This window comes from Lagopus muta, chromosome Z (assembly GCF_023343835.1).
Source record: "Lagopus muta isolate bLagMut1 chromosome Z, bLagMut1 primary, whole genome shotgun sequence".
Lineage (NCBI taxonomy): Eukaryota > Metazoa > Chordata > Aves > Galliformes > Phasianidae > Lagopus > Lagopus muta.
The window spans coordinates 28,295,970-28,316,390 of record NC_064472.1 but is presented as its reverse complement, the minus strand read 5'-3'; the positions used below and the strand labels follow the sequence as shown (position 1 = coordinate 28,316,390).

The 20,421-nt window shown below is 38.8% G+C and overlaps 1 protein-coding gene across 1 annotated transcript; it reads right to left on the bottom strand.

Moving 5' to 3' along the window:
* Positions 1 to 310: 310 nt before the first annotated feature.
* On the bottom strand, positions 311 to 7,376 carry LOC125687052 (monocarboxylate transporter 2-like). The gene is made up of 5 exons (XM_048931806.1): positions 7,175 to 7,376; positions 3,977 to 4,120; positions 2,583 to 3,041; positions 2,241 to 2,486; positions 311 to 537 (listed from the first exon to the last, which is right to left on the bottom strand). The coding sequence occupies exons 1-5, from the start codon at positions 7,374 to 7,376 to the stop codon at positions 311 to 313; spliced, it is 1,278 nt and encodes a 425-aa protein (XP_048787763.1).
* Positions 7,377 to 20,421: the final 13,045 nt, after the last annotated feature.

Here is a 20,421-nt window from a genome sequence, read left to right as displayed (position 1 = left end):
TTGAAAGTGATGGCTGTGGTCTGTATTTTGAGGGGAAGGTTTCTGCCTGCTGCACAAAGCTTCGTGGTAATTTTGTTTAGACCGTAGCCTCTCTATCACAGCCTTGTGGGGCTGCGATGAAGACTTGTAAAGTCAAAACGCAGCTGCAACATCAAAATAACATTGTGGCAGTGGTTACAGGTGCTGTTTGCTTGTGAACTAGCGACTTTCTTCCTCTGTTTCACACACTCCTACTCAAAACACCCACTATTAAGAAGAATCCTAATATCCTAACATTGATTTTCAAGAAGTTGCATGATGTCCAGTGTAATCACACCGCTACATCATGGTCTTGGTACCTTCTTTTCTGAAGTTTCAGAAAATGGAAGGAAGTGTAAGGTAATGATAATTTTTCTGATTTAGTACTCGTATGGTTTCCTTTTTCACTTCTTTGTTGAAATTGATCTAAAACAACTAAAAATACAGCTGCTAGGATGAGAGTGGCTCCTGCCATGTAGAAGCCTGCTCTGTAGTCTCCAGCCATGTCCACAATCAGACCTGGATAGGAAAAAAAAAAGAGACAGTAATGTGGCTGACAGAAAACAGGCCAATGTGAATTAGCTCATCAGTGTGAACACGTCCTCTCATAAAGGGAGCACCCTGACTACATACCTTTCTTGCAGCTTTCTGCACTATGAAAGCATAAAGCATCACCACGTTATTGCCCTTGAAAATTTCACAGAAAATTCTCTGTCCATCTACCTTGCAGACACAGATTGTGAAACAAAGTGCTGCTTAGTTTGAAACACTTTCCAACTCGAAATTTATCGGGCGATAAAAACAATGGCGGAAAAATAAATTAATCATGCGGCTTTGTGTCTTAGGATCTTCGCGTTTAACAGTCACAGTAAGTTGGACAACAACTGTAGAGCATGGGAGTTTAAAAAAGGAAAGAAGAGGCCCTCTGGTGGCCACAGACTCTGGTGAGTCACCTACGGCGTTAATGGCTTCCCCGTTAATCGCTTTTCAAAAAAATCGTCGACGTTATCAAAAGAAAAGACCTCCGTTTTTACACGGCTTTTATGCACACAACACACCTGAGACATCGTGCGCTGTACTGAAGAAACAGAAGTACAGTAGTAGTGCTGTAGCAGTGCACGTGGTAGCACTGGCTGCTCAGTGCTCACAGCTACAGGTTCACCTGGAGCCGGCAAAGGCTTCTTCTTTGTTCAGCCTCTATCCAGTAGCAGGACCGTTGCATATACTGCCTATTCTCCAGCCCTCACTCCAATCTAACATCAGTCCTGCTAGGCAAAACATCTTTGAAATAAAATCTTTTAGGTATTACTCTGAAAGTAGGAGAGAAGAGCTAGGTAAGCACCAAGGTTTCTCTCCTCTTCTGCACTTTCTTTTCAGCTTGCTATGCATACACAAAGCGTCACATTGATACCCAAATAATCAGTGCTAATGAGCAGGCATTATTTCTGCAAGTCTCGTTACTGTGGTACTTCATTCAGATCTTCCCTGACTAAATCTGATACCACTCTCTTTCAAATCCTCTATAAAACTTCCTAGTCCTTGTGCTTTAAAGTTGAATTAAAATATTACAGTATTCAGTTTGACCCATTTGTATCCTATTACACGCTGTCATTGCCACAGAAATCACAGTAGGCTGTGAAGTCTCTGATTTTATTCAGTGCACTTTGGATGAAGACTCAGATTCACATGTTACGTCAGTCATTTTTCTACCATACCACTTAGTAAATTTCCTACAGCCAGCAGCTAATTTCTCTTGCATTTTTCAAGATGAACACTGTAGTGCTGCTAACAAATAAAAACCATATGCAATCTCACTGTCTGCTTTCTCTTCCCACTGCTTTTTTATACTGATTCCCCATACATTATTACACTGTTCAGCTGAAATGCTGTCTGAAAACAGCAGCATCTTTGTGAATATTTCCTTCAGGTACACATAGCTCAACGTTTCAAGCCATTAAGTGTGACCTTCTGTGGAAACCTTCCCAGCAATTAGCAACATTTATGCAGAATGATTATTCTCAAATTCCAAAAACTCAGCTGCTTTTTCTATGAAAGTATGGATCTGTTGTTTGTCCCAAATATGTATTTTCATTATTTACTTGTTTGTCCAGGCATTCCTGAGCTAATGGAGAAAGAAATCTGGCTCCAGCTCTAAATATTTCAGTTTGGGTAACCATTCCTCATTATTCTTGTAAACTGTATTTAGCAGAGTATACACTTACCAGCAAGAGGAGGCCCCAGAAATCCTCCAGTGCTTCGAATAAGCATGAAAAGCCCTAAAGCACTGTCAAAATCTGACATGCCCACAACTTCTGCTAGCACTGTAATGTGAACAGCAACTGTTGTGCCAAAGAAGAATCCATAGAAGCCAGTGAATATTGCCAAGGACAGGTAGTTGTTAGCCAGTGGCAGAAGCATCAAAGAAGTACTGATCAAGGTGATTGTCATTGTCAGTAAGTGAATAGTTTTCGTAAGGTGGAGATTGGCATACCAGCCACACAGCAGTCTGCCTGCAAAATCCACCATAGCCAGAATGGATAGGAGAGATGCAGTCCAAGATTCGTCTATTCCCAGGCTGTAGCTCAGTGGAACTAAAAATAACGGAGGAACAAAGAAACTCATTGCAGCTAGTATGCCAAACATGGCGTAAAGCACAAATTCTGCCCTCCTCAGAAGCATCCAGTTGAAGGTTCTGTGTGTGATGATAGACTTCCCTTCTTTGTCTGTCTTAGATGCACCACTGCCAGGTGTTGGTTCAGGATGGCTCACCTCAGGGTGGAAGCTGCTTGTCAGGGGCCGCATCAGTATTCCACAGACACAGATGTTGAGTTGGGTGCCACCTATGATCAAGAGGGCACCTTTCCATCCATACTGACCAATCAGCCACTGGAAAAATGGCCCAAATGTAAACGCAAACACACATTCTCCAGCACTGGCAATAGCATTGGCCAGAGCTCTTTTCTTGGAAAAATAATGGCTGACAATGCTGATGGCTGGTGTCCATGAAAAGGAAATCCCAAGTCCTGAAAAACACCAATATGAATACCATCAGTTAGATAGTGCTGAAGTATTCTGTTAAGATGGAAATTAAAATGGTCAGTGCTCCTATGTTTGTGAAGACAGTAACTGGGAAAATAAAAATATTTTCTTGCCTAGTGAATCAGCTCATTATATACTACAGTGTATATTTGTGGCACTTCTGTAAGAATAGGTTGTAAGATAAGAAAAGAAAAAAATAAAGAGGAGAATGATGTATACACAATTATATTCTCACCATGAAAAAAATAGCAACAGTTGTTCAGACAAATTTGAAGGTGTTCCTAGATTAGATCTCTGGGTTAAGCTCAGCTGTGCTCAGTGCCAGAAAGTGAGGGAGAACGTGAAGGAAGCTGGTAGCACACCAGTATGGGTACTGCTCACTGTCTTGCCAGGCTGCTTGGTTTCAAGCTTGCTCTCATTTACTTTAATTTTAATGGCTCTCTATAATCATTTAGCAGGCCGAAGAGCTCTAATTCCACACATTTTCAAGTATCCAGCATAGAACTGGGAATGTTACTTTGTTAAAAATGCTCAAAATGCTCAACATGTAAGATCATGTAATAGAAAGTACAGCGTCTGGGAACTCTAGGTCCATGCACTTCAGTATGCTTTAGATTCCTCAGGCCTTCACAGAACTATCAGCCTCTGATAAAACAGTATTCTTTTCATTTTCTGGTTGCATATAATTTGCAGATACAAATTACTAGTATCGGTTTTCTACTTTGTCATGCAATTTTCTAGCACAGATTCTTACATCCAGAGTGGGAGAATAGGGAAACAACCTTCAAATACGGACACTGGTTTTAGATGTTTATAAAATCAAAACAGAAATCAGATTTTAAAACTCCTGCAATTAGCATCCTCGAGTAAGGGCTCTGAGTTGCTAGTGCAAGAAACCTGTAAAGCCACAAAGACATACCTTGTAGGAAGCCAGTTGTTGCATACATCCAGATCATGTTGAGCCCAAGACATCCCAGGGCCATTCCTGAAAATGCAAGGAGTCCTCCAGTGATCACAACAGCACGGTGGGTGTATTTTACACATAGTGAGCTGGCAACGGGGGCTAAATCAACAGCAAACAGGAGCAAGAGAAACACGTTAGAAAGCAGAATGGCACGTCAGAGCAATCAAGTAAAGCATGTGAAGAAGTAATATCTTTACTGTACATGTTAAACCCAATGGCTGTCACACACATATGAGGGAGAGATGGCCTACTTCTGTTGTATTCTGCTGTACAGGAGGGTAGGTCGATATCTGGGCTGTTAGAGAAAAGGCAGCACAAATTTAAATAACAAAACTCCCGAATTCATTCCAACTATCACCCGTCCTTTGGCGGTGTTTCCTGCCAGCAGGATATATGCCTTTTGTGAAGCAAGAATCACCACTAGATGGAGCCCAAGTAACACAAATCACCTCTCGTTCCGTTCGCCTCCTTGGAGGATACACTTATCTGCTTCATGTAAACCACCCGTATTTTGGAAACGAGTTCCGAGATATAAAGAAATTCACTTAATTAGAGTTTTGTTCACAAAATGAAAGAAGGTGGGAGACAAAGAATAGATGGCACTCAGAAAAGGATGTTTTATAGTAACTTGTAGGGGCAGGCTACTGTACTTTCACCTGTGTTAAGAAGAAGTGACTTTGATAAATAAAACAAGTAAAATAAACCTGGCTGAGAAGTATTAACAGCCACAGAAGCTGCAGGACATATGCTGTCTGATAGAAGAAGTGCAAACAAACATTATTTCAGCATTTGCATCAAAATTACAAGGGTTTTGGTAAGCATGTAGAGATGTTTTGATAATTCAGTAATGTTCTGTCAGAAACAGTGGAAGGAATGAAGCAAGAAAATGTGTATACAGCTGGAGACTCATACAATGAGTAAAACTGGGAAAAGTAGTCTGAGGACAACAAGAGGTATCCGTGAAAGTTCTTAATGATGGAAGTAAAATCTGCAGCTGGAGAAGAGTCAACACACAGGGCAATTTATTTATTTATTTATTTTTTTAGAGAATGAGAAAAAACAGGCAGAAATTGAATATGGGGTAGCAGGAGGAAGAAAGGAGCTAGCCACAGAACTGGAAATGAAGAAGATAACAAGGGAACAGAGTCTGGAAGGATAAAGGGCAATACTCAGAAAACTTGTAATCATAGTGCCAGAGAGAGAGGAGATGGAAGAGGCACACTAATACCAAAAGGAGGCCTATGTGATGGGGAAAATCCTTGCTCTTGGTAAACCAAACAGCTTGTTGCAGATGCAGATCCTCAGACAGAAACAAGGTCTCCTCCTATGCAAGAGGCAGAGACGCTGTTGAAAATATCCAAATGGGAAAAATTAATAATTCACTGATCATCCTTCATAGTGAGCCAAATGACATTGAAGGTTTCACAGTGGAACATGTTAGGAAGAGCTAAGCAAGGCCAGGAAAGATGCTTAAGGAACTGGAGGCTCAGGTGATCTTCATCAGTAAGTCTTCTGGTCCCTATAAATGAAGCAAAGGCAGAAGGAAAATTACTGAATGATGCAATAATTCATAAACTGCTGTATGGCAGAGTTTTAGAATGTTTGATCATCAAGCTCAATTCACTGGAAGAGTATTATTTTCAAATGATTTCAAAGAATGAGGAGCGGTTTCTGCTGAAAACCATAACCATTTTCTTTGAAGTACACTAGACTAAGACCTATTTAGGCTACTGCAATTTTGCTGCTATATAAAAAACAAAAATAAAAATAATAATTTATAAAACTATGAGATCTGGAGTTCTTTCATCCTCCTACATTGCCTTTTTTTTCTTGCTGCTCTAAGTTCTTATGTCTGAACGACATAATAGTATCACAATTAGGTCAGCGGTAAGTCTCATTTGTAAGCCAAGTAGATTTCCATAGAAATGGATGAAAAAGCAAGGACTTTTCAAATAATTATTTCTGTCAGAATGAAAGAACACTGCAAATCAAGCTTCAAGTGTAACACCTTATGGAACTAATATGCATGGCAGTGCATGATTTGCTTTATCTTTTGACTCTAAATTTGAATGATTGTTTTGTTCTTAATATATTTTTTTCAAGAAAGATCAGCTCTTGAAAGTCTTTGTAAGCACTAGGCGTGGACTGAGTAGGATGTATATAATTACACAGTATCTATGCAATGAAGTGTCTCCACAAACAAAATTGTAATAAAATTTATTATGTAAGGATACTTACTTATTGCAATTACATTTCTACATGAGAATATCTGGACAGGATTTCTCAAATTCTGTGCAGTTCTTGCCTGCACATGTTTGAAAGCTTTACCACTATGGTAAAGCATGATCCAGATCACAATGGCACAAAAGGCTCTGATTAGTAAAGTGAAGAGCCAAATGCAGTATATTTTATTTTCTTCACTTCTTGCTTTGGTAAATGGAGTATTTAACCTGATCCAATTGCTCACGGTATTTGGCTGATTTATAGTTCTCTCTTTCTTCCCTTATTGTCTGCTTACTCTCTGTATGGTCTTGTCTTTTTCTTCTCTACAGATGAATTGATTTTTTTTTTTCCTTTTAATCTCATGAGATTTCTGTTAGATAGGGAACAAGGAATTACTTTAAGGGAGGAAGGAGAGCCTGAACTGGGATTAGGCACAAGGAGAGGGAAGTTTTGTGGAGTAAAAAAGGAGAAGGAATGGGGGAATTGATGTCACCATTGTGGTAGCAGCTTATCTATAAGGCAGGATATAAGCATACAGCGTATCTAGTAGGCAGGATCACTGTCCTTAGGTCTTAAAGCACTTGGAAAAATGGTAGTCACTGTAAAAATCAGTGAACTCACACAAACTGGTTTAGAATTTGATCCAACAATCTCTGAAGTTCTTAGCATTATCATCCCTGAGTTTGATACAAAGTCTGTAGGAAAACTGAATTATGAGACTAGGTACGTAGAGTTCTCTAAGATAACCAAATTTCAGTGCATACACACAGAGTACTCACTTTATCACTTAATGTCTGAGGCATGGATACATTTTTATAAGAGGAAGCAAATGCCAATTTTTTGAAGAGAAGAAAGAAGCATTGTCCCTGCATGTCTTTATTTTGTAGTTAGAATTTAAAACCAAAATGCTAAAGGGAAACTTTCACCTACCTCCTAAATGAAAGGTGGCAATAGTTATCGATGTGATCCAAGAAATGGTGCTTGCAAGCTCATCAAAGTGCTCCTGGATTTCAACAAAGAAGAGACCAAAAGTCTTGAGGACAGCAGCAGTGAGGCCCATCACTATGAAGGCTGACACCACCACAACCCATCCATAGCCACCATCTGGTGGACTGATGTCTTTGGTCTGCATTTTTCTGCTTCTCAAATCTTCTCTCAGTTGTGATCTGGTTTTGTTTTGTTTCGTTTTAGTAGCAGTTGTGACAAGGATCTTTAAAAGATCTGCAAATTAGTAGAAGGCCAAGAGTTAAACAAGTGAATTTGAATAGTCTTGGAATTTTTTATACAAATAATTATCAAGTGAAAATAAATTATGCATTGCAGTAGTTAGATTGAAAATACTAACTGGCAAAGAGGTGCCATAGGACATAGAAAGAGGAGTAGAAAGTACAAGGAAGAAAGTTTAGAAGTTACAAAAAATATTCAGGCAAGAAATGTTACAAAATAGAATCATGACAAAATTGAAGTGGGTCAGAAGACCATGACAGGCTGTGCTGAATGGCACATTGATTGGCACTATGGCAGTGTGGTCCCGCAGAAAGCATTCCTGCACATAGCAGGTGGGTTAGAACTGGATAATCTTATGGTGCTGTCCAGCCCAAACTACTCTGTGACTCTGTGATGACAAATGTAAGTTCCAGGAATATAGCAAATCCTTTTTTTTTTTAAAAAAAAAGTTGTGCTTTGGTTCTAAAATTCCATGTGATGTGGCAACTTTGACTAAGGAGTGTAAATGTATAAACCTAACACAAACTCATGAAGATTATTTAGAATTATGCTTTTGAATTTTTATATTACTCTCTGTGTTTCAAATTCAAAGCCATTGCATAATTTCTCAGTAATTCCAGGGGCAGTTCATCTTCTGTCTACATAAACAAGACGTATGCAATCTCAAAAAACAGTATTAACATGAAACTGCATGTTATTCTGGTCTCTAAGCCACACCTTAAAGAACCAGGACTAGATGTGGCAGTGGAACTCTAAATGCTAACTGTACATCTTCAGATTTTAGAGAACCTATTCACAGCATGCAGAGGGTACTAAAATTTTTCCTGGATACCACAGATAAAACTGTGTGGCAGAAACCGTTGGAGGAATATTTTAAAAAGGTCTTTGTCTCAAGAAATCTCTAAGCTGCAAGTTGTCAGAAACTTTATGCTTATGCTGTTCTTTTACAAAAACACCTTATTTAGACCTGAACCAGACATTTTCACAGTGTGAGTAAAATTGCAAGGAGTAATGCGTAAGAATTTTGGAGTGATCTTTGTAATACTTGCACGTTTATAAATATGGATGGTTCCAGAACTGCTAAGATTTTGAATAAAAATATGGGGCATTTGTCTACTTGTGAAAACTTCCTAATAGGCAGGTACATCTTAATTAATACAAAACTGAAAAAAGCACCGTTAAATTTTTGTTACATACTTGGAGAAACCATGCAGTACACAGAAGATGTAGGATCTGTCTGTGAGAAGGATTCTTCGTGGATATTAAAAACAACCACAAGTGTGTATCTTATACCAAATGCATGAAACCAAAAAAAAACAAAGAGACATTGCACAAGAAACAGCTTTATTCTAAGAGGGAGAATGAGAGTTAAAAACGGTACTTACGTTTATCTTTGTTGTGTGCAGCAAGAGTTTAGGGAATCCATACCACTAGAAGCCATCCAGCACAAAGCAAAAGCCACCATTCCAGGAGAACCTAAATAACGGCAAAAAAGGTTGGGGTGAACAGGCTGTCAGATCTTTGTAGGAATCAGGAGCACAAACATCCTGCTGCCTGGTGTCTGGCTCAAGCTTCTGGCTAACACATGGCACTGGCTGCATTTGCATGACAGACATAGCCAGACACATTCATCAGTTGTGGAAGGCCTCAGAAACATCCTGAAAAATCTCAAAACTCAGACACAAGAGAGGAAAGAATGTCTTGTGCTTGGGCCCACGTGAAGGAATCTGGTTTTAATTCCCAGTTTCTGGGTGACCTTGAGCAAAACATTTGCTCTTGCTATATTCTCTCAGTTGTCAAATGCAGATGATACTCTCTACGGTCATGGATTTTGCAACACTAAAAACGTTAACACTTGTATTAATGCTCAGGTGCTCCAAGAAAATACAGGAACTTTATCAAGCTGTAGCCACGTCCTATACCGCTGTGCTGAAGTGTCCAGGTCATGATTTGTTCTGAGGTACTGGAAAAACACACACAAAAATGCTGCAGCAACACTTGGGCGAAAGAAGCTTCTTATGCAGAGTAGTCACGATACTGCTGCACTCCGCATGGACATTCCAGGGAAAGGATTATGACTTGTGCCTCAAGACAGATATAAGAAATCCTGCTATTTACCTGGCAGCACCTTGAACTAAAACAAGCATAATAAATCTACTACTTCCTGACACCACCCAAAGCTCTTCACCTTCATTAGGCAAACTCTGCCTTAGGAGGAGTATAAATCAGGCTTTGCTGCTCATAAGACTTAAAAGAAAAGCTTTTTTTCATATTACAAACATATCTTCTATGTCACTGCTCAGAATTCAGTCTCCAGTCTGTTTTAATGATCACGGTCTTACATGTAACTCCAAAATGAAATTGCTATTCTAGTGAAATTTCAGTTGCTTCCAAAGTGAAATTGCTATTCTGGTCACTTGATTAATTAACATTTTTGTCTCCTAGGTGCCCTACATATTTGGAAGTAGTGTAGGTACATAAGTAGGGAATTGCTGAAGTGCCTGAGCTGAGTAAAAGAAGGCTTAGATGTTGCAACGGGTGGACACAATCCTGAGCACCATATTCTGCTTTCTTCATTCTTTCAGTTGAAAGTTGGCTAGAAGCATGTAAGAAAAACACCCTGGATTTCTTTTTACTCTAGACTATTCAGCAATGTTAAGCAGTAAGTTTTTAATATTTTCACTTTTTCCCCTTGCCCCTGAAAAAGACTTACGCAGGAAAGACGTGGAGGTAAAACTGCACTTGTCCATACAGGATATCACTCATGACTGTAAAGCCCTGTGTGGAAGAACTAGTACACTCCCTAGCATCTCATTGCCTCTGACCTCTAAGCTTTCTCATGGCTGTTAGAATGCATGCCCTGTGAGACAGGAGCTATGGCTGTTTTGATGACAGTGGAGTGTACATCAGGAAGAGAAGACATGCCAGCAGTAGCAGCCACCTGATGGTGAAACTTGTCAGCAAGGATGCACTGGCAAAACATAACCTATTTGCAGTCAAATGCCTACAAAAGTTCTCACACTGCATGAGTAGAGGAGTTATCTATTCACATTCTTTCAGTTCTCTGAGATGCTTCTGCTTTTATTCGTGTTTGCTTGATAATAATATTGATAATAGAAGATTGATAATAATAAATGTGAATATTGTTTGTTTGCATTTTAGTGCCATATAATGTTGTGAAGACTGATTATTGATTATTTAGTTGAGTTTTGTGGTCTAATTTGCATACTACAGAATAACACAACAGTTCGATGTCAGAGAACATGTATATCACAGAACAACCTGATAGTGGAACCACAGAAAGACTATTGTTGCCAGGAACTTCTGGTCTTCTTGTTTAAGCAATGCATAAACCCCCAAAATAATTGTACAATTTCAGTCTTTCTTAGAGGCTGGATGGACTCCCTAAGAGAACAGCACTTTGCAGAAGAGCACTAGTAAGGCAAGTATTACCTTTTTGCATGCTCAGATGAAGAAACATCACTTGCAACTTGTTTTTTTGGCTTTATCTTTCAGTACAAATGTGGTACTTTACAATGGATTTGGACTTAAAAATTAAAAATAAGAGAAAAGAAAAAGGAAAAATAAAATAAAAATGATACTAAGCTACATAAACAAAGGCTAAACTATTTCCACTAAAGGCTAGCACTGAGATACAGCTACTACTAGAATGAATTAGATGTTGCCCTTCCTAATACTATTTAATACATTTTGGCTTTGGGAGAAAAACAATATTGATAATACACCAATGTTTTAGTGCTGTGCAGAGCCAAGGATATTTCAGTTTTGATCTTCTCATATTGTCCTGACAGCAAAAGGAGCTAGGGAGCACATGGAGCTGGGAGGAGACAGAACTGAGACAAATGACCCAAGCTGTCAAAAGGGATATTCCATACCATATGGCATCATGTGAACTGGCTGGGCATCAGCTTGCAGGTGATGAGCAATTGCATTGTGCATCACTTGTTTTGTAAATATATACATATATAATGATCATTACTATTATTTCTATTTTTTTTTTTTGGTTTATTAATAGTTTTCATCTCAACCTACAAGCTCTACTTCTTTATTTCTGACTTTCTTCCTCATCCCATTGGGCGGAGGTGTGAGGGAAAGGTTGTGTGGTGCTTTCTGGGTTAAACTCCAGCAGATCTTCAACATGTGTTAAGAACAGACTAAAATCATAATTTTTAAAGATATTATATTAAAAGAAAGATTGAAAGAATTAAGGAGACAAATGGTAATTTATACTGAAACTTTACGTATGTGCCTTCGTACAGAATGGTGGAACAGGTACTTATTATGTTTGCCAAACTCAGATACCTTCTGTTCTTCATCTAAAGCTCATACTGATCTGCTGATGCACACACACCACTGCAATTCCAAATACATCAGAGCTGTGCTAGTTACTGCTCTTCAAATAGAAAATCAAGAGAACCTCTCCACAAAAATATCCTCTCTAACGTCATTAGCATCATCTTGGTAAGAGCATAATGAATATGATCTGTAACACAATGTACTGTCATATCACATCAAGACGGAACGCATGCTCTAGCAGCCAGTTTGAAGTAACAAAAATTAAGTACTGCATAAAGAAATTACCTTACTCAGATAACCCAGATTTGTGCAGGAAAAGTTCTTCTTTTATCTTGTAGTTGCATGTATGCTCTTGGGTGGTGCTGCAGACCACTGGGTCATCTTATGCACTGTTCCTTGTGTGCACAGTCTAGATGAACAAGCCAATCCATCTCAGTCAGCATGGGTAAGTTGTTTGACTTTTTAAGAGGAGCCCATGACCACTCCCCAGAATACATTTGGCTCCACCTACACTCAGAAAAGCCAAGTTCTGTCACGAACCAGAGATTAGAGAAATTAAAATCAGGAAGGGGTGAAGGGAATGGTGTGAAAAGCCAAACTTCATTGTATATTTATACTGTATTGTTACTGGACTTGAACTGCTGTCCTAAGTTTTTATCAAACTCAGTTATGCAGCCAATCAAGCCATTCAGATTTGTCATCCAGCTCACTCTCCCTAGTATTTTGGGGCAGTTACTGCTAGTATTTGTTCAAATATGAAATTAATTTGTCATTTCTCTCCTGTTGTGCTCTTGGACAGATCTTGGTTACAGTCGAGCGCCATATAGCCTGCATCAGCTACAGATTCCAAGCCTGCAACATGCATGATCAGAACATTCTGCTGCATTCTTCAGGCATATTTGCCTTTGTTGCCTGATTTTTATATATATATATATATATTTTTTTTAAAGAATCCAAGTTCCTGAAATACTGTACTGCTCTTATGGATTTCAGAAAGCTTTTAGATCTCAGCTATTTTATGGAGATTACTTTTGTATTTTCTAACAATCTGCCTTGTACTGTACTCCTGCCTGTATTATAGGCTACTACTGTAATAGTTTGGGGGTGGGAGTGAAGAGAGGTTTGTTGCAGTAGTTGGTCACTTTGTGTCATCCTTTTATGTTATTCTGTTTATCTTATGACTTGACAAGTTACCTCTGTGCTTTGTGTGAATTAAGGAGGAGGGTGAATGTACAAGTTGGCCAGTTGAATTACATACTTAAAACAGACAAATATTCTTAGATTCATGTTTTTTTATCCTGTGAAGTACAGCATGAGAGACAAAGAGCTCCATAACTTCAGGGCTTACATTTGAGATGCTAAACAGGAAAGGAAAAGCATTTGTAGTTTTCAGTCTGAGGACTGATAAAACATACCAGCTGCCATCAGACTGAATGTTTTGTAAGGCTGGAGAAATCAAAGAAGGAGCAAAGAAAGATGGCATAATTTTATAGCTTTTAAGTTTGTTAAAATGTCCAGTGCTGACAGAATATTTGCTGCCATCCCAGTCTCACCTTGCTGCTGCCATGTGGACTTTTACACAATGAACCAGATGAGTGAACAGATCTATCTGGGGAAAACACACATAGGAGTAGTTCTTCAATTTGGAGAAATTCATTCTGTGCCTTCACAAGGCAGAAGGCAGAGAATAGTGGCCATGAAGTAAACCTAGTGGATAAGGTTGTTTAATCCAGCGCAGAGAATCACTTGGGAAATGTAGGACTGTTGGTGTATTAATGCACTCTGTGAATCTATGAAGCTGTTAGTCTAAGAAAGTAGTCGACTCTGGAGGTACAGATTTAGATTATTAACTGAACTGTGAACATACTTTAAGACAAAGTTTCAAAGTAATCTGTCAGCTTACTTTAGTACTTTGGGAAGTACACCAACACTTCCCATGCCTCCTCTCACCTTCCTTACTCCTTGTGTTGGAGAAAAATAGGTGTAATGCTGCAACACTTCTATCTGCAAGCCTGAGAGGCCTTCAGTTGAAGATATCTCTATGCTAGATAGCCATATATATATATGCATATATATATGCATACATATATCTACTGGATTGGTAGGTCTTGCTTTTGCAGAGAAGATTCTTTCCCTCCTAACCATGTTGACCAGCATTACCTTTTGGAGTCCCACTGTGATAAAATGTATCATCCAGCAACTTTATGCACATAGGTGTGTGAAGCCATAGATTGTTATGCATGTGAGGACTGTGATAAACAAAGTTGCATCTCACTTAGAGCTAGAAGCCAGATGCAAACATACAACAATACAACTGTTTATTATTCTTCATAGCAGAGACGGACATTCTATAGTCTCTCTGGACAGTCTGTGCTAGTGTTCTACCACTTTCATAGTGATTTTACTTTTCCCAACATCTGGTTCGAATTTTTCTTGTTGCAGCTCAGGACTTAAGCTTGTACCTTTTGCTGTGCCACTAAATGGAAAGCAAAAAACAATTCTTTATATAACCACTGCAGGACAACTGGGGTTTTGAGGGACTATTTTACCCTCATCGTCTGTTTTCTTCACATTTTAAATTTCAAAATTAAATCTGGATGGTCTACCAAATGAAGATCTCAATTAAAAAAAAAAAAAAATTATGTGGTAAAATACTTGGAACAAGAACAGGATTCTTTGTGGCAAAGTGTTGGAAAGACATGCATGCTGAGTTTTTTATTCATGCAGATCTATTCATAACTCCACCACTTTTACACACTTTAATCATGGAATTTCAAGTCTATACACAAAACTGTAATCACAGGAGTGGTGCACCAGTCAGTCCATGTGGTTACTTCCAATGTTCTGTTCGTTGAAATTACAGGAGGTTCTGTGTCTGAGGGAAAATTCCCATGATTGTGGCTTAAAACCAGAATATTCCTATTGATAATGCATTGAATACTCACTTTCTATGGTCCATCTTATTACATACATTTCATTTTTAGTTATAGCACATAATATGAGTAATCCAGAACTACTTTCATATCGCTGTCATGTTACTATTGCTATCAGAACAGATTTTTGCTCAGTTTATCAAAAAATAAACTAAAATATCATTTACACAATTCTCCGTCAGTATAGTTTATATTATGTGTGCAGCTCTGTATGATACTTCTCCCTAATCATCTGTTTTCTTCACATTTTGAATTTCAAAATTAAATCTAAGACTCCCTCATTTCACCCCAAGAAATAAGAAAAAAATCACTTCTATAAATGCAGCTTATGTTTTTTTCTGTTTAGAAAATGGTTGTCTGAGAGAGCTTTCAGTTTTCAGTTCATACGCTGAAGAAAGCAGTTTATTCCAGGTGGCAAGAAGTTTGTTTTCTATTTAGATTTAGTTTGTCAGTTTAGCTCACACTAAGCCAGAGTGTTAGTTTCCACTTTAAGTGCTTGAGTAAGCACAAAATATGTTCATAGGTGGACTGCTACGTTGAATACGTATTTGGTGTGAATTGAAATGAGAAACTGCCTGGAACACCTGCACTTCAGAGAACAGTGATGATTCAGAGGTGATTATACTTAAACTTTGCCCAGTGATGTCACAAAAAATTATTTAACCATTCAGGAGTTATCTGGTGCCTTGGATTTTACCAGCAGGTTTGTAGAAAACAAACAAACAAACAAACTGTAAAGAGTTTAAACATAAGCTGGCTTAGATGTTCTTTTTGAAATGCTTTTTATTGCTAGTCTGAAAACTGCAATTGATGAATCAATTCTCTGTTGCCATAATTGGTTGCATTTCCACCAGTTTCAAAGGTGCTTCACCATTTTCACCCCCCAGAAATTGTCTTCATTTATTTCTCTACGGGAACAGGGATGCCTTCATGGAAGATACAATCTATCTATCTATTGGCTTTTTGCTATTTTCATAGAATATGAGAGATGTATTATACAAGTCTCTAAAGTACAGTTTTTATTTAAATAAACTTCACTAACACAAAAGGCCAGCCTGCTATAAATATCACACAATATAGAGAAGTCAGCTTTACTCAGGTGAAAGAACAGAGATCTAAGGAAACGTGACTCCTATGTTCAGCAGTCATTGATAGTGATCATTCTCATCTCTCCATATGGAACTATTGGCTCTGATTGTCCTTTTTTTTTTTTTACTAAAACCCTACAGAGAGTATTGTACAAACAGATAGTAAGCCAAGATAAAAGGTAGTAAAGCCACATGATTTCTTAATTAAAGAGCATATTTATCAAAACAACTGAATCAAAATGACTTTACCTTTGGTATGCGATGAATTGTCTGAGGAAAGATACTAGCATGCAGAAGAATTAGAAGAATACACAGAAGAGATCAACAGGCTGACAAAAGAGCTAACAGAATGCAAATCCAAATTGGGTAAAAAACATGAGTGCGGTGTGGCTTGCAGTCTTGAAGGAAAACCAAAGAAAGAGTTTAATCTTGATGTGAATGAAGAAGGCACCAGGGAGGTGATTCGGTTGCATAAAATCATAAAGTTGATGGATGAAGGTGGTAATTTCCATGCTTGTTTATTTTTTAATGTATTTATTATTTTTGGGGGTAGATAGGACAGCTGGCACTTAAAATAGTGAAGCAGAAAGGTGGCAATCTATTTATTGAGTGAGTAAGGTTTGGCAGAAGCTGTCAGATTGCACAAGAAAGTGAGATATTTAATAGATAATAGAAGAAAATATTGTTTGCATTTGGGCTGGGTTCAGATTATCATATTTGCTTCACAGAATCACAGAAAGGTTGATGTTGGAAGGGACCTTCAAATCATCTAGACCAATCTTCTTGCTCAAGCAGATACCTAGAGGAGGTTACTCAGCTTAACCAACTATCATTACTTTAAAATTGACTGAACATTTCCAGGCTGAGGTCAAACAAAAAAGCCTTCTGTCATGGGATCACAGCAGATATGCTACCTCTACTTCTCTGCCCCTTCCTCTTCTTCACTGACCATTCTCCAGCAAGACCTTGCCTCCCTTTAATATCAAAAGGAATGGTGAGACTGAATGAAAGTGTATCCTATCCACAGAGAGATGAGTGACATAAAGGTTGAGATGAAAGGATATATCTACCTGAAGAAAAGTGGTTTGGGTTTCTGACAAGCAACAGTGATTTTTTCTGATTACAGGCTATGATTACAGCTCCCATTACACAATAAGCAAGTAAGGGAGAGAGTACAGAAAATATGTATCATTAAACAAGAGTGAAAAGCACTGTTTAAGCTTAATGGCTAAGCACAGTGTCAATGCAAACTACCACCTACCTGTGCCCTATCAGTCTAAAAGCTGCGATTTTTTCCCCCCACTTCCAGTTCCTGAATGAGTGATCATGATATTACCATTCCGCTTTAATTACAGGATGAAGGCAGTAATGTCCAATTCTTGGGGATGTGTGGAAGGCTGATGAGACATTTGCTGCTGTTGCATCTTGAGAAAGAGATGAACTTGTTTAGCTAAATGGACTCTAAATGTCCTCTGGTTGATGCTTGGGTAAGATTTTACAAGGATTCAGTTGAAAGTACAGACATCAAGGGAAACCAGCTTGTTAAATTCTGTGCTGTCTTCTTATGACAGTGTTGTGTCATACTCAATGCCATCCATGGGCTTGATGCTGTACTGTAGGGTTGTGCAATATAGTGAGGCAGCAAAGACAAAGAAGAAGAAATGTAAACTTTCTTGGTAACATGAAGTGCGCCTGTGTAGAATAGTTTTCAAAGAGAACACCTGGTTATACTTGAACTGAATAAATTACCAGCAGTCCCAGGTAAGTGGAGAGGTCCCTAGAGGCTGGTTCATGCAGCTCCAATTTACAAGAAGGGTAGGAAGAATGGTCCAGGAATTAAAGGCCTGTCAGCACGTAGAGGACAGTTGAGTGATTAGAAGCAGCTAGCATGGGTTTATGAAGTGCAAGGTCTGCCTTACTAACATGACTCCCTTCTATGACAAGATGATCTACTTAATAGATGAGGGAAAAGCTTTGGATGTCATTTATCTGGATTTCTATAAAATATTTCACACTGTTTCTGACTGCATTCAGCTAGAGAAACTAGCTGTTCGTGCTTTGGACAACTGTACAGTTCACAAAGTGAAGAACTGACTGGATGGCCAGGCTGAAAGAGTTGTTGTGAATGGAGTTGAAGTTTAGATTGATGGCCTGAGTCCAATCACCTAACATTCAACAAGGGTTAATGGTGTGCAACTTGGGACACAACAGCCCCGTGCAGCCGTGTAGCTTTGGGAAGGAAGAACTGGAATGTTTCTGGCAGAAAAGGACCTGGAGATGCCAGCTGACAGTTGAACATGAACCAGTAGTGTGCCCAGGTGGCCAAGAAGGCCAACAGCATCCTGGCCTGCATCAGCAGCAGTGTGGCCAGCAGAAATTGGGAAGCTATTTTTTCCTTGTATGCAACACTAGTGAGAATAGTACCTTAATATTTCATCCCCTTACCATAGGGATTTGCTCTGTACTGTGCGGAGAAGAGCAGTGAAGCTGGTGTAGGGACTAGAAAACAAGACACATGAGGAGCGGCTGAGAGAACTGGGGTTGTTTAGTCTGGAGAAGAGGAGGCTGAGGGGAGACTTTATCACTCCCTACAGCTACCTGAAAGGAAGCTGCAGTGAGCAGGTGTTGATCTCTCTTCTCAGGTGACAATAATATGCAAAGAAATGGTTTCAAGTTGCACTACAGGACAGTGCACTACAGGACTATAGTGGACATCAGAAAGAATTTTTTCATGAAGAGGATGGCCAAGTGTAGGAACTATCTGCCCAGGCGAGTGGTGGAGTTGCCACTCCTGGAGGTATTTAAGAGGCGTGTGGGTGTGGTGCTGCTCAGGGACGTGGTTTAGTGATAAGACTTGTTAGGTTGGGTTGACTGTTGGATTGGGTGATCTTGAAGGCCTTTTCCAACCTAGATAACTCTACAACTTAGGATTCAATACAGGTTATACAGGACTGCCCTGTACTATTGCTAAGGTAGATATTAGTAATGAGTTCTTACAGTGTACTTTCTGCTTTTAAGACCAGGATAGATACAGAATATGATCAGCTGTTGATTCAGAGCAATGTTGAATGTTTACAGTTTGCAAGATGAATACTATAAAGATTACAGCATGTATAATCAGAGGCAGATTACAGTTAATGCAAGGAAATTAAACCTTGGGAAGTAATGACCAAAAATCTTGAAGAAATGATGGATACTAAACTCCTATTTATTTCCATGGAAATTGCAACAGATACAAAGTACACAATAATGCTATTTTATAGAGCACATTCGCAGCTACAAAAATACTATTGCCATGCAAATAGTATTTTCACCAGTGATTAATAACAGCCTGAATGTCATGCTCATAAAAATTTGCACCAGCAGAGGTGACTCATTGTCACTGTTGCCACTGCTAAAATGCAACACCCACTGCCTAACTATGCTTCACATCCACTCTTCTGTCTTCAGAAATGTTCAGCAAGTGTCAGTGAATATCAGTGGGCACCATTTTTTCCACATGGAGGAATTCAATGACATAACTTTGCTTTGTTTGCACTTCCATGTCAGACACCGTTTTGCCAGACTGCCCCTTTGCTGCCATCTGTCACACAGCAACAAATGACAGAATATTGGTGGGAATGTTCAACCCCCACTGCCATTTGTTTATTTCTTAAGCAAGAAGAAAGTGTCCTACTGTCTAGCTTTGTTTTGCAAGTAAATTAGAAAGCAAAGCTTGAGTCCCTCTAGATGCGATGAGGTGCTGGATTTTTAATTCTTCTTCTTTTAAGGAGAAAGAAAACTGTTTCTTACCTTGCCCAGTGACCAGGGGATTTTTCCATTTTGATGTAAGATTTAAGAACTAGGTCAAGTATCTTCTAAACACAAAATCAAACAGAATATATGCTGAATCATTTGCTTGGAAATTGGATCCAATAATCTTAAATTGGTCATTCCAGACTAACAGAGCAATAGAGGACACTATATTTGTTAAGAAGTTTGACGTATCATTCATGTCAAAACCTGTACACACTATACTTCCAGCTGAATTCACAGGGCACAGTGCCCTACCAAATGCTGTGCTCAGAACAGATCAAACAAGGGCTGTCAGTACTCCATATCAGAAGACTTTCTGACCTAAATAAGAAAATTACTTCTGCGTTTTGGATTGACAGAACATTAAAAGACGTTTTCACCTGTACATCATGATTTTCACCAAAGTTGGTAGAATCAGATCTCTCTCTTAACCAAGGGTTCTTAATATCCAAATGTTGTCCAAAGAATGAAGGGAAAATGACCACTAGAGAAAGGATAAATGTCTTTTACTTACTTGAGTTCTAATTAGCAAGTAAGCATACAAGCAAAGTAAATGAATAATGTGTAGCTCTTGTTTTCTCATATTGTGCATCACCTCTGAGACCAATAATGTAGAGCCCGTTCTAATGTAGTCAAATTTGAGACTTGTAGTCAAATTTCAGCAGCATGTATTACTGGAGAGGTACAGTCCCTGTGTAGAAGTGCATAATTGAGTGTTTCAGGAGTGGTGGCCCCCAGTGCTTTAGCACTGATGATATTACACATGAAATGGAAATAGAAAATGAGAAAAATCCATACCTAGTTCCTTGTTTGATTT

What these genes read in the sequence shown, in the direction of transcription:
- LOC125687052 (XM_048931806.1), bottom strand. Translation starts at nt 7,376, where the DNA reads ATGCAGACCAAAGACATCAGTCCACCAGATGGTGGCTATGGATGGGTT. An exon ending in TGCCACCTTTCATTTAGGAG is followed by an intron (nt 4,121 to 7,174) that starts GTAGGTGAAAGT and finishes CTGTTGATTTAG; the next exon opens with CCCCCGTTGCCAGCTCACTA. An exon ending in AACAACTGGCTTCCTACAAG is followed by an intron (nt 3,042 to 3,976) that starts GTATGTCTTTGT and finishes GGTGTTTTTCAG; the next exon opens with GACTTGGGATTTCCTTTTCA.